The 14955-nt window shown below is 29.4% G+C and overlaps 1 protein-coding gene across 1 annotated transcript; it reads right to left on the bottom strand.

Moving 5' to 3' along the window:
• Positions 3509–5995, bottom strand: LOC109340784. The gene is made up of 3 exons (XM_019578548.1): positions 5273–5995; positions 4821–4892; positions 3509–3718 (listed from the first exon to the last, which is right to left on the bottom strand). Exons 1-3 carry the CDS (start codon positions 5993–5995, stop codon positions 3713–3715), a joined length of 801 nt encoding a protein of 266 aa, XP_019434093.1. The 3' UTR covers positions 3509–3712.

Genomic DNA, 14955 nt, shown 5'->3' with positions numbered 1-14955 from the left:
TTAAGCGTCAGTATTGCTTCACATTCAGATTTCAAGACTGGGAGACGAAGATTCGCTCACCAGCAAGAGGAGGTATTAGAGTATATCATTGTGTTCAACACAATTATTTCAAGCTTGGAATGCTTAATACATTCCAGCTTGCGGGGGGAATGTTAAAATACTTGAGCATTTGTTAGTTGGTTAATTAGTTTAGTTAGGATAGTTAGTTTTTCTATCCTTTATATAAATGATTCAATGTAATTTTGTTATCATTCTATGCAATATTCAATAAATAATATTCTTTTCTTTCATGTTTCTTTATTCATCAAGAAATCTTTTTCATGCCTCCTACCATTTTAACATGACACGCTAAACAACACTTACTTGAGAAAGTATTGCTGAATGTATCATAATCAACAACGATTTCTTGAGAGAACACAGTTGATTTAAAGTGTTGTCGAATCTAGCCTTATATATACTATGACCATATAGACAACATCTGAAAGTTTTATTGAATGCCAATTTTAAATGTTATTATTTTACAATTATAACTTAGTGTATGATAGCATTATGATGGCTAAAGTGTGGTGCTTCTATAACATTATGTTATTATATGGACTAATCTCAATTTTCAGGTTTGAGTAAGGGTCGGTGTCAACCTAACTTTTACACACACCAAAAAACATGAATATTGTCAAATGATGAAGAACACAAATAACAATACTTGTGGCATCGATAATCGAGGTTCTAAAAATGGCATCATTGTCAAGGATTTTTCTAATAGTTACATTAACCCTTTTGGAGAAGTTTAGGTTATATTCTTTGCTTTCTATATTTTAAATCCATTTATTTAAATTATATTGCCAACGATTATGCTATTTATTTAAAATGAAAAATAAAAAGATAATTATATCAAGTATAATTATGCTTAATAGATCTCCTTCACATAATCTTGATTATTATAAAACAAACATAGAAAGGATTGAAGGCAAATTAAGAAAATTAAGAAGCAAGTTAAAGAAGAATGGTTGAGAAACCACACACATTCCAACATTATCGATCTTACTCCAATTATGAGAGATCATATGGACACTACCATCATAACCTATATGGCTGTGAACAAATTCGAGTTGAATCCACATATAGTCAACATGATTAGTAACATCACTCAATTTGGAGGAAGGGCATAGAGGACTCACATTTTTACTTGTAAAGATTCAAGAAATTCATAGATACAATGAAAAAGATTCATGCATTAATAGACATTATATATAGTTCATGTGAAGATAGATATTGAAATGTGTCACAATTTTTTAGAAAATTCTACAAATGTGTGGCAAGATATAATATTTAGTTTGTATCTAGTTAGAGAGTTCTATACTAAATACATCATGATAGATATTACTTATATTGTGTAGAAACTTCATGACACTTCTTTAGGTTGTAACATTTCTATAAATAGGACTTATAATGTGAAATGTAATGATATAACGAAGGATGTTCGAGTAAAACATGTATCTATGTTACATCTTTCAACCTACCATAATTACTCCTCCGACTATTATTCTATTTAATGAATATTGTCTTCATCTAAGACGTCCTATGTTTAACTATCATTTTTATTGTTCTCTAAAACTAACTAGTGGTATCAGAACTAAGTACCGCCATATACTAGGTAAGTAGGTACATCCACTCAACCATTATTCCAAAAATATGGTCTAATAACAATATCTATAACTACAAACAAACTTTCTATTTGATACTAAACTACTTCTAAAATTTTCTAGAGTCATAGCAGACTCAACCATTTGTCATCTACATTTGTCAAAGTGCTTCAGATATATAGCCTCTAAGACTCAATTTTAAATAAGGACCACAAGCCTATGCAATGACTAAAAATGGAAGGCATGTGACATACAAACCTGAAAGGAAGATTGAAGGTACAACATGGAGTTCCTATCAAAAGTGTCTAACAAGACCAGCAAGGACACTATCATATAACTAAAGAGTTAACAAGAGTCGTTATCAAAAGTCACCGAACAAGGCAGGGAAGGAGACTCACCACTTCAAATATAGAAGAATGTAGAAGTTCCACTTTGGAGTTCAATAATATTATTTGAGTGTCAATATGCTAGAGGAGGATAGGATGAGGAAATATTGCGAGAATTATAAGAGAGTTTGAAAAATTGTGCCAAAGAGGAGTATTAAAATGTGCCACAATTTTATAGAGAATTCTACATATATGTGGCAAGACGTAATATTTAGTTTGTATCTATAGAATTCTAGAAAAATTAAATTTTGATAGATATTACTCATAATTTGTAGAAGCTTTATGAGATTCATTTAGGTAGTGATAGTCCTATAAATAGAATATGAGGAAAAATGTGATATGTGATATAATGAAAGGTGTTATGGTAAAAGCATGTTATCAAAATTACTCCTCCAACTAATGTTCTATCCTATACATTCTTGTTTTCATTTATGACAATATCCTCTCATATTCAACTGTTATTTCTATCCTTCTCTAACACCAACACTAATGTCAGAGAATCTGATATTCTAGTCGTTTGTGGTAATTATTTAAGGAATAAGACCTAGGATGCAATCTATGACATTATATAGGAGAATTTTCTCTCTTCCATGTTCCTCATATAGAAATAGCCAATCTAAGAATATATATTGATTATTAAAAGTATATAAAAAATATAATTAAAGTTGAAAATTTCCATGAATATCTTGGATACCTGCAAATAGGTGTAGGTATTGGCATCTAATATAACCACATTCACCCTATCTATATCCTAATATGTACTCGGTAATTAGCAAATAAATATATTTACGAACTTAGTTTATTTTCCAAATTATTTCTCAATTTGATAGAGAGAATAGATTTGGCACCCGTTTTGAATTATGGTAACTTCATTTTGCTTGGAAAATAATATTTTGGAATAACTAGGAAACTAAGAATTATATTTAGGTGAACTATTAGATTTTTTATACCTTTTTCCTTAAATTTAGGTTCATACCCTTCTACAAGAAAGTTGAGACCAGGAGGTACTAGTTGATTTTGTAACAAATTTATTGAGAAAATTGTTTTATCTTTTCAAATTCATTGTTAATATGATAATGTACAAAGATATGAGATTTCAGATATGTCTCTAGCTAGAATAATGATTCATTTTAGAAAGAAATTTATACACTCTCATTGCATCATCCACCATTCATAATTTGAATTTTCAGAAAAGTAATACAAATGAATGTTGGATGATGTACTGACTATGTATAAATATTTACACTGACATAGTATAAATATTACACTAATAATTTAAATAGTAACTTATTAAAAAATATTGTAGCTGTAAAGGTATAACAACAATGAATATATCACGCCATTGAACATATTTTGTCATCATTTGCTTATTGTGAACTTATACTGATAGAGAGAATATGATTTCAGCACACAGAAGCAATTTACACATCAATAAACAACAGAAATTGAATAACACAGAAGTAAAATGATGGATAAAGATAAGGTATATTATATAATATATATAAAACATGCAAACACAATAAGGAGAAAATAGAAGAGAAATGCAACATGTTTAGGTCTGAGAATAATAAAGTTCATAAACATAGACACAGGAATTGAAAGAGGAGACAATATTTGAAAAGGTAAACTGTAAAAGAGTTCCATGTTCAGAAGATATCAGAACTCCAACAAACATTCTCAACCCTATATCTGCAACAAATATAAAACAATTCTTAGTACCACTGCTTCATTATTCTGAAACTTTTAAGTCATCAAACAAACAACAACTTAAACTTACATATTTGTAGTGATTAGTGCCTTGATACTAATAATAACAAACAAATATGAATAATAATCAAGTTGGTTGTCACTTGAATAATATATAATGAGGAAAAAACGTATGCACCAATAATATAAGAGATTTTTGCGGTGTATAAATATTACAAATATGAGTTTTATTATTTAGTCTCTTTTAGCTCATTCAATGTGTATTATGTTATTCTAACTAGTCATTTAAAGATTCAACCTAATTTGCACGAGGAAATGCACAATTAAAACTGATGAAAATGGGTTTGGATGACTGCAGATTGTGTACTATTCAGACCCATCTTGTTTACTGATTTTTAAACTTCGATTTGTTTTAAACTCATGTGGATACTCGTTAAGTTTGCTAGAGATAGCTCATATAATAAGAAATTAATAAAATATTAAAAATAATTAGAACAACTTATACAATTGAGTGTCTATTTCATATAATCTTATATTTATTTTACTCAAACAAATATAAAAAATAAGGCACTACTTCAATAATGATGAAAATATATTTAGTAAGAATTGTAACAATATAATATTATTATTTAACAAAATAACATCACAATGTAAAATTTATTTAGCAAAAATTATTTAATTAATATAATATTACATTAGAATATGAATTAATGACATAATATTGCTACTTATTAATATGACATCACAAATATGATTAAGATGATATTATGGTATGTTATTGCATGTATATATAAGAATTGTAGATCGGAATATACATGAGTTTGAATATATCATTACTCGGATTTATTTAGCAGCAAATTTCAAAATCTTTAGTCCCAATTACCCATTGATCCAAAATATAATCCAAACTCGACTCATTGTAGATATTACTCAGGAGTATCAACGAGTAAAGTTACTTACTATCAACCGTAATTGAAACTTCTTTTTAACTTTTTGTTTTCTGTTGTTCATTAGCTAGGCTTAGGCAGTCAAATATATTGAAAAAAACAAACATAAAACAAAAAATGAGGTTGGAAGAAAAGACCTTAAGAGGAGGATCCGGAATTTTGTAAGTTTCAGCAGTGATAGTGTCCAAAAACATGCCTGGGAAAATTGCCTACAAAATGACAACAAATCCTGCAATAAGATCCTCGTAAAGCCAAAAGAAAAAAGCCTAATTATCATCATCATCATAACTTAGTATTCTAAATTGTGGTTGGGATCGTGATTGTGACGCAGTTGCAGTTACTGCGACTATGATTATTGCGGCCATTTTGGTGTAAATTATTTTATGAGTAAAAACATATATTTGACATCACTGTAGCCTGATGCCGTCTGCGTTATGGCCTGATGCAGATACGTTACGATCATATCACTGTGATTTGGTATCACACCACAATTTGCGATTATTGCAGCCGGATCATGTGATGCAGTACACAATTTGAAACACATAATGCATATAATGAAATTCATGAAATAGAAATGAAATTGAATTACATCAATCTGATTCTGCACATTCCTGGGCCTTCTAAGAGGCTTCTTAGGTGGAAGCTCCCCAGTCATCTTCAGAAAATCACTCTCAATCTCTTTCTTTGTCAAAGTCAATGAGAAAACTGTTGAAGCTGAACCTGTTGCATTGTTTGCAGTGCGAGACCTAGTTTGTGTCCTAAGCCTAGTTGGTATCTCAGGTAACTTACACGTTTGTCTCGTCACCCTTGTAGCACCATTTCTTGATCCTTTAGCAGCAACATTAATCTGAGTTCTAGAATTCACCACTTTCTTTTCCTTTCTTGGCCTCAGATTGAACTTTTTCTTTCCCTCTCCTTCTTCCTTTTTGTTATCCAAATTCTTCAGCATCAAATTTGTCTCCTCTTCTTCATCACCCAACACTTCCTCTTTCTTATCACCTTCACCACCATTATCATTGGAGTTTGAACCCTTGTTCACTTCTACTGGTAACAGGAAACTGACCTTGCTTTTCCTAAACCTAGGGTAGTAATTGGTTTGGGCTGTCATGGAACCTAAACTCAAGGAATTGAAACTCGTAGCTGAGTTTGAACCAGAATCAACGAATCTAGAACCTCCATGACCAACACTAAGACCATAATCACTAAGTGAAGGTTGGTTTGTTTGTGGTTGCAGTTTCAGTTGGGGTTGTGGTGGTGGTGGTGGTTGAGTAAGTGGTGGTGTTTTAGCATCAGACATTGGATTAACAGACATGGTAGCTAAGAGAGTAAGATGAAGATCACTATGAAGAAGGTTGTGGTGGATTGAATGGAACCATGGAGGGATTATATAGTGGGGCATGAAGAGAGAAATACAGAAAGTAAAGGCATAAGAAGACAATGTGTAATGTAAAAGTTACTATACAACAATGTCATAATGTTTTATCATAAATCAAGTTTAAATTTTGGAAAGTTAATATATTGTGCAAATCCATTTCAAGATATTGGTTGTATAAATATATTAGCTTTAAGATTTTTAGATGATTCATTTACTATTCAATTCATAAGGATAGGTACATTCATCTCTATCTCAATGTAAAACTCTACTACATTTTTAAGGTTGAAATTTGATTTCCGGGAGCAATACTTGTTGCAAGGGACAATCATAAACTCTAAAATGAGTTAATTCCTTATCTAAAAAGGTGAGAAAATACTCTTATTAGTACCAAAAAATAAGTAAGTAAGTAGAACACAATATGTAATGAGAGATTAATATATTGTGTACATTTGGAACGAAATTTAATATTTTTTATATAATTCATTTAATATTTTTGTATAAGTCATTAAATATTTTTATGTGATTCATTTAATATTTAATTCATAAGGCTAGGTACATTCCCCTTTACCACAAATTATGCCAAAAGAAGACAATATGTAATGAAAAGTTAATATATAAAAATATTGTAGAAATTTGGAAATAAAAATGTATTAAATCTTAGATTTTTATATGATTCATTTACTGTTCAATTCATAAGGATATGTAATTTTTCTTCTTTTTATCAATAAAATTTTGTATATTTTCACACCTACATCCATTAAAAAATACTAATCACATTAAGAATGCATTTCAAACAAAATTCATAAAGCTTTGTTAATTCCCTTCATGTTAAAGTTTTTTTAAAACATGACACAATGTTTATAGATAATTTTATAAGTATGTAAAGACATAATATTTAGTTTCTAGAGAGTTCTAAACAAATGATGTTATGATAGATATTATTGTATTGTATATATTACTGATCTAAATAATTAAATGATGTTAGAGATATTTGGTTTGTTAAAATATTATCTTATTTAGGATTAAGTTTGTTTCATTTTATTTGAATTTATTTATAATTTATTATTATCTTATTAGTTTTTGTTTGAGTTTATTATCCTATCATTTTTAATAACTTCTACCTATATAATAAATTGTTGGATTACAACTCGTATTTGAATTTGCCCAATCTTTATTATCATATATGTTTACGTAGTATGAAAGCAGTTTCATCATTCATAACTTGTTTGATTATTATTCTACTACAAAGGTGTCGAAAATTTGGAACTTCAATTAATCATCTCTCTTTGGTGTGTCACAATCTCATTATTATTCATTTATTTTTTTCTCAACCTTACAATTCCATATTACATGCAACAATTATACAAACACCAACATGCTCCAATATACTAATTCAACTTCTTTTATTTGTATATATGGTCATCTTCACATCGACGATCATCCTATTAGTGCATTTTCTCTTATTGGTTAATTATGTTAGTAGTGACTTCTTTTTTCATTGGGGATCAATCCGATAGAGATATACCATTGTGTTCTATTCCTACTGACACTCATTTTTGAGGTGCATTTTCTCCTATTAACGAGTTATGTTAGTAATTACTCATTTTCCTATTGACGATCATTTTGATGGTGATTATACCATTGTGTTCTCTTCTCATTGACGTTCATTCTAATTCTTCCCTTTCTCCCATTGACGACTTATGGTAGTAATGACATCTTTCCTATCAATGGTCATTCTGGTGATGATTATATTAGTGACTTATTTTCTCACCAACGATTATTTTAATAGTTCCTTTTGTCTTATGATGAATTATATTAACAATGACTTCTTTTTATATCAACGATCATTCCAATGCTGACTATATCCGCAGATTTTGAAGTTCATGACACCATTCAATGTTTTTTGTAGAATTCATATAGTTATTTGGTTATTTTCGTTTTTAAAGGATTTTTTTGTAACAACCTTAATACTTACTAAACTTTAGTTTGATGGGGCGTGTTAGATGATATTTGGATTAATAGAACACTATATCATTCATGTTTTAGTTAGTTTCATTTATTTGAATTTATCAATAGATTATGTTTATCTTGTTAGTTATTATTTGTATCATATTATTGTATCGTTTGTAACAGTTTTTGTCAATATAACAAATTATTGATCTAAGTCATATTTGACATTGGTCAATCTTTATCTTTCTGAACTTCTACAGTATAGGGATAAAAGACATCACTAGAATGAACATTGGTGGGAATAGAACGTAGTGGCCAGTGTAATCACCATTTGAATTATCATTGATGCACTACCAAAATGATTATAGTTGTGAATATTACATTATATAAATAAAGGAAGAAAATGAATCGTTGTATCAAAGCATGTCGACATTTCTTTATTTGGATAATTATTTCATGTATTATGAAATTGTGAGGTTGAGAAAAAAATGAATGGATACTAAGGAGAAGGTGACACGACAAATGGAGATCACTAACGAAGTTCTGAATTTTGGCACGTTAGTAGCAGAATAGTAATCTGATAGGTTATGCAAGATCAACAACTCTATTTTGTAGAAGTTTAGGATGATAAAAATTGGTGAAGTGCACACTTATGAAATTACAAAGGGAAAATGATTTACACAAACCTAAACCATCTACATTCCAAAATTACACCATTAAGTTTTGTTAGAAACATTCCAAAATCACACCATTAAGTTTTGTTAGAAACATTTGTGAAAATCTGTGCCATAGTGCACATTCATTTATAGACTACTCTCTCCATGCCAAATATGTCAAATATTTTGCCCAAGGACAACATTAAAAGAAAAACCAATAATGATATGCTAGCAAGAAACTATCATAATATCAATATGGCTTATAATTATAGACTATACTACACATCTTGTTATATAAAAACACTTCATTATTGTTACAATCCAAACATTTATTAGCTTATCAGTAAACAAATATCAAGGATAAATTAATAAAAGTAAGTGGTTCCAGTTTGAATCGTGAAACTAGTGGAACTGAACCAAACTAAACTATAAAATATGTTTGGTTTGATTTCATTGTTTATTTAGTTTTTTTTAAGGAATTGTTTAAGTTCGGTTCAGTTTGTGGTTATGAAAATTTAGGAATCATTGAACTGACTGCATATCAAAGAAATATATATTAGAGAATAATATTGTACTATTTTATAAATTCTTCAACCAATTTTGTGGCTTAAATTACCAACTGTTTATGAATTATACTTTTATAAATGTTGTGATTGCATTTTTTTGCATTAATCATGTTGAGTCCATTAATCATCTATTCATATACTATATGATCACCAACCTTTGTCTCTACAATAAGATTTATTTGCATCTTGCAAAACTTATTATCCATATACTATATTAACTTATACCAAATATTCATGTGCTTCTAAAGTTTTTCTCTACATTTCTACCTTTCCATTTAATTCTTTTCTCGAGCCTCGCACTAAGACAATGTCATTTACAAAAAGCATGCATTGTGGCAATGATTCTTGGATATGCTCAATGAACATATCCTAGATCAATGTGAACAAGAAGAGGCTCAATGTTGACCCTTAGTAGCCTTATGGCAATAGGAAAAATTTCTAATGTCTCTCTTGTGTTATCACGCTAGTCCTATTCTCATCGTACAAATCCTTGATTGTTCAAATATAGGTAACTATACAGGTTCCCACAAAATCTCTCTATGCACCTCATTATACGTCCCTCCGATTATGTACAAGTCTCTTTTGTTCATTCAATATATGTCCATCTATCGCCGTAAAAAGTAAATAACCTCCATAGTTGACCTCCCCAATATAAAGTTAATTTGATTCTCAATGATATTTGTCTATTGTCTTAACCTCTACTCAATTATCATGTCTCATAATTTCATAACTCATTAGGTACTAAACAATATCCCCTCCCCTTTCTCTCCATCTCAAATATGTCAAAATATTTTGACTACTATCTCTTTTATTATTTTCTAATGTACCCATAAATTAAACAAACAGAAAATGACCCCAATTAAAATAAAAATCAGTAATGATATGCTAGCAAGAGAAAAAAAAACATGATAATATATATGACTTGTAAGTAGAGTAACGTAACAATCCAAACATTTATTAACTGCCTCAGTCAACAGAGATTTTTAGGCATGAAAAGAAGATACAATGTTTTTATTCTCTCATACTTCAAATGTTCTATGGCTATATGGTATACCTTCGGAGGATGTTAACATGAAAAACAATTCCATGTTCAGAAGATTACAAACCTCAAACAAGTATACTAATCCCAGAACAAGTAACTCAAAACCCTATCTCTGCAAGAAATATAAAGAATTATCAGTACCAATATTGTATTAATCTTACTTTTTTTACAAGCAAAAAAGTGTTATTTGATAAGAGGATGAGTGGTACTCACACAAATACAGTGTATTATTCAGGAATGTAAGATTTCAAACAAGAACTTGAATTCAGACATATTTGTTTTCTGAAGAATTTTAATACATGAAAGAATTCTCTAATGTGTAATAATATCTATGCACTAATGGTGCAAATATTTATATATAATCAATATATCATTCATTATTCATTTATATTACTTATATTTAAAAGTCAATGACAATTAAATATGAATGGTGGAATATTTCGAATATATACAACAGGTGAGAAGGGAGACATATTTGTTTTCTGAAGAATTTTAATACATGAAAGAATTCTCTAATGTGTAATAATATCTATGCACTAATGGTGCAAATATTTATATATAATCAATATATCATTCATTATTCATTTATATTACTTATATTTAAAAGTCAATGACAATTAAATATGAATGGTGGAATATTTCGAATATATACAACAGGTGAGAAGGGAGACATATTTGTTTTCTGAAGAATTTTAATACATGAAAGAATTCTCTAATGTGTAATAATATCTATGCACTAATGGTGCAAATATTTATATATAATCAATATATCATTCATTATTCATTTATATTACTTATATTTAAAAGTCAATGACAATTAAATATGAATGGTGGAATATTTCGAATATATACAACAGGTGAGAAGGGAAAATTTTATCAGTATATTTTAGGTTTTGAAAGAATTCATTTAGTAGATTTTAGCTTACTAATGGCATAAACAAAAACAAGACTAGCAAGAGAAATATTTTTAAACCATAGAATTACTATTATATTACAATGTGCATAAAATCAAAACAAGCATTGTTTGGTTCCTTTTTCATTAACCCTAATCTGAACACCTAAATGCAAAATTGGAGCCCTTTTTTCTTAATCATTTTCAATTCTTCATTAGCCATGTATCCAAATATACTGATAACTGAAAAAGCATATATAAAACAAGAATAAAGAATATACCTTCAAAGTTTATCAGGAACTTTTGTAGGCTTGAGGTGTGACTTTGTCTAAAAACATGCCTGGGTAAATGCCCTACAAAATCACAACATATCCTTCATTAAAATACTAACAAATCAACACAAAACTTAATTATCATAATGATCATATCATCATATATATAATAAGATTAAAAATTAATGAAATCTAAGTTAAATTGAATAGTTACATCGATATGCTTCTGCACATTCCTGGACCTTCTCTGAGGCTTCTTTGGAGGTAATTGCCCAGTCATCTTCAAGAAATCTTCCTCTATTTCTGACTTTGTTAGAGTCAATGAAAACACACTTGGCCCTGACCCTTGTGTAGAATTTGCAGAACGAGGTGTTCTAGTCCTTGTTGGCATCTTAGTTTGACTACTATCTTGTACTACACTTCTTCTCCCTCCACTACCATTTGTAGTTCCAGACTTGGCCACTTTCTTTTCCTTTCTTGGCCTAAGATTCCATGTTTTCTTCCCTTCTCCTTCATCTTCTTTGGTTTTCAAATTTGATTCCTCTCCACACAATCCTAATGCTTCTCCTTCAGCACTAACATCAGAACCAGAAACTGAACCCTTGGTCCCTTCTAGTAACTGAAAAGTTACCTTGGCTTTCTCCTTCTTCTCCGAACCCTCTACCAGTTCAACAGGTTTCTCAGTCAGCACATCATCCAGCTTTGAAAATCCTAAGCCATGAGAAAACACAATTTGGGTTGGGTTCGGATCCAAGGATAATGAACCAAAACTTAGAACCGGGTTTAGACTAGAATCGACTAATCTCAACCCACCAGGGCCAACACTAAGACCATAGTCACGAAGTGTTCGATGGTTAGGGCTTGGAACCGGGTTTAGACTAGAATCGACTAGTCTTAACCCGCCAGGGCCAACACTAAGACCATAGTCACGAAGTGTTCGATGGTTAGGGCTTGGAACCGGGTTTAGACTAGAATCGACTAGTCTTAACCCGCCAGGGCCAACACTAAGACCATAGTCACGAAGTGTTCGATGGTTAGGGCTTGGAACTGGGTTTAGACTAGAATCAACTAGTCTGAACCCACCAGGGCCAACACTAAGACCATAGTCACAAAGTGTTCGATGGTTAGGGTTAGGATTGTTCAGAGGCTGACTAAGGATGGAAGAAAGAGATTCTTCCTTACCAGATAATATCATCGAAGATGGTTGTAATTGTGGTTGTGGTTCTGGTTTCGGTGATATTGGTTGTGTGATTGATGTTGTTTCAGCATTTGAAACAGAATCAGAAGACATGATGATAATAAAAAAAGGTGAATTAGAGAAAATGATATTAATGAAAGAAGAGAATAAGATATTGAGGATTCAGAATAAGGTGATGGATTGAATGGAACCATTGATGAAAAATATAGTGTAGTTGGAATATAGAAGGAAAGAAACTCAAAATAAGAGAGTATATATTGAGAAGTTATTACATTCAACAAATTTGGAAATAAAATTATAATGGATTTTAAGATTTACTAATTAATTTTTTTACTATCTATTTATTAGACCAGGTTCATACCCCTGCTGAGTGATAAATATATTTACAAACTTGGTTTATTTTTTAAATTCATTATCAAATTCTACATATGGAAGTAGTTATAACATGAAAATGAGAAAGCAAGAAAAAAGAAGAGACTTTCTTATGAGAAATTATGAATATTTTTTTAGTATGGAAGAAGATATATTTGATATTAAGGTTTTCCAATTATGCCTTTTACTAATTAACAATTTATGAGAGACCAGGTACAGAACTCTATATGTTAAAGTTGAGGGAAGGAAGTGTGATTATATAATAAATATAATATATTTACATACCATTGTTAATTTTCAAATTCAAGATATGGAGATGGTAATATGAAGAAAAAAAGCAAGCAAAAAGAAGAGGCTTGATTATGAAAAATTATGACATTTTGCATGTATAGAAATAAATATATAATGGATTTTAAAACTTTCTTATCGTTTATTTTTCTATTAAATTTAAAACGGTGTGTGTAACATTATGATAATTAGATTAGTATATTTACAAATGTGGTTTATTTTCCTAATTTCATTCTCAATTTGAAAATGTACAAAATAGATGAAATTTGGCTCCTAGATTGATAATATTTTTATTTTAGAAGAAAATGTAATATAGTAGGAATAATTAAAAAATATTTCATCTATTTTAAGATTTCATTTTATTCATTTTTTTTATTAAATTTTAAATTTATATGACTAGGTACAAACTGCTGTATCTAAAAGTTGAGGGCCAAATGGAGTGATATAAAAACTGCTTCAAACCAAACAGTTTGACTAATTTAATTGTCACATCAACATTTGACTGATTTGAGACTCTTATAAGTCTAAAACTGGTTACTTAAATAGTTAGATTTGTTTGCACATTTTTGTTATAATAAAATATAAAATATTTTTTTTATAATGTTTTCAATTTATTTATAACATTTTAGGGTAGCAATCAATAATTAGGTATATTAATAAATTTATTTTGGAGAAAATCTTCACCAGAAGAACTAGCCTCGTTATATTTATAACATGGATGTTCTCATAGGTAACATTTGCTTATGTGGATGAAACATATGGCTAGAACAAATAAAAATGTAAAATATTATTTATTATAAAAAGAACTCCCATTTTTTAAATAAATATATATATATATATATATATATATATACGTTAATCCACATCTTTGAATGGGATGGGTGTTGTTGAGATCTTTATACTCAATTAGTAAATTTATATGCATATTATATTATACTATATTATATTATATTATATTATATTATATTATATCATTACAAATTTTCATGATGATGTCAACGCGGTTATAATTCTTCCTTTTTTCTTCAAGGTGGATTCTACACATCATGGTATTTGTATACACAACACTATTCATTTTTATTGTGACTTATATCATTACTTGATTTGATTTTGTTAACCATTCCCCTAGAACCCAAAAGTGTAAAATTAATTTTGGAAAGTGTTAGATTTAATAATTAATATATCAAATACTCAAAATTTTAAGTTTTCCGAGAGTCCGAGACTCTTTACATTTTTATGTTTTTACTTGTTTAATTATTGTCGTAAGAGAATTGATAAAAGAGGAAAAAAAATTTGAATCATCATTATAAATTTAGCTTTTCAATTTCCCTTCTAAAGTAGATCTCTCACAAAGGGAGGAATCAATGAAAATAAATGTAAAACATAATTAAAAATTGTGGATTACTTTTAGTATTAATAGTAAAAAAAGGAGTGGCTTAAAGAAATATAGAATGTATACATTCGGCCTCAAAGGATCCAACATCTCTAGACTAGGAAGAGAATCTAAATCCAAATTTCAATATTTTATTGCCACTTTCGGTAAGTCAATCTTAATATTAGTATCATACAATATTTATACTGGTCATTCAATTACGTCGGTCAAAACTGGTTAAAATCGGTTATATCGGCTGGTTTTCAATTGAATTGTACTAGTCATACAA

The sequence above is a fragment of the Lupinus angustifolius genome, chromosome LG01 (genome assembly GCF_001865875.1).
Source record: "Lupinus angustifolius cultivar Tanjil chromosome LG01, LupAngTanjil_v1.0, whole genome shotgun sequence".
NCBI classification, from domain to species: Eukaryota; Viridiplantae; Streptophyta; class Magnoliopsida; order Fabales; family Fabaceae; genus Lupinus; species Lupinus angustifolius.
Note: the sequence above shows the minus strand (reverse complement) of the source record. Positions and strands in the feature narration are given on the sequence as shown.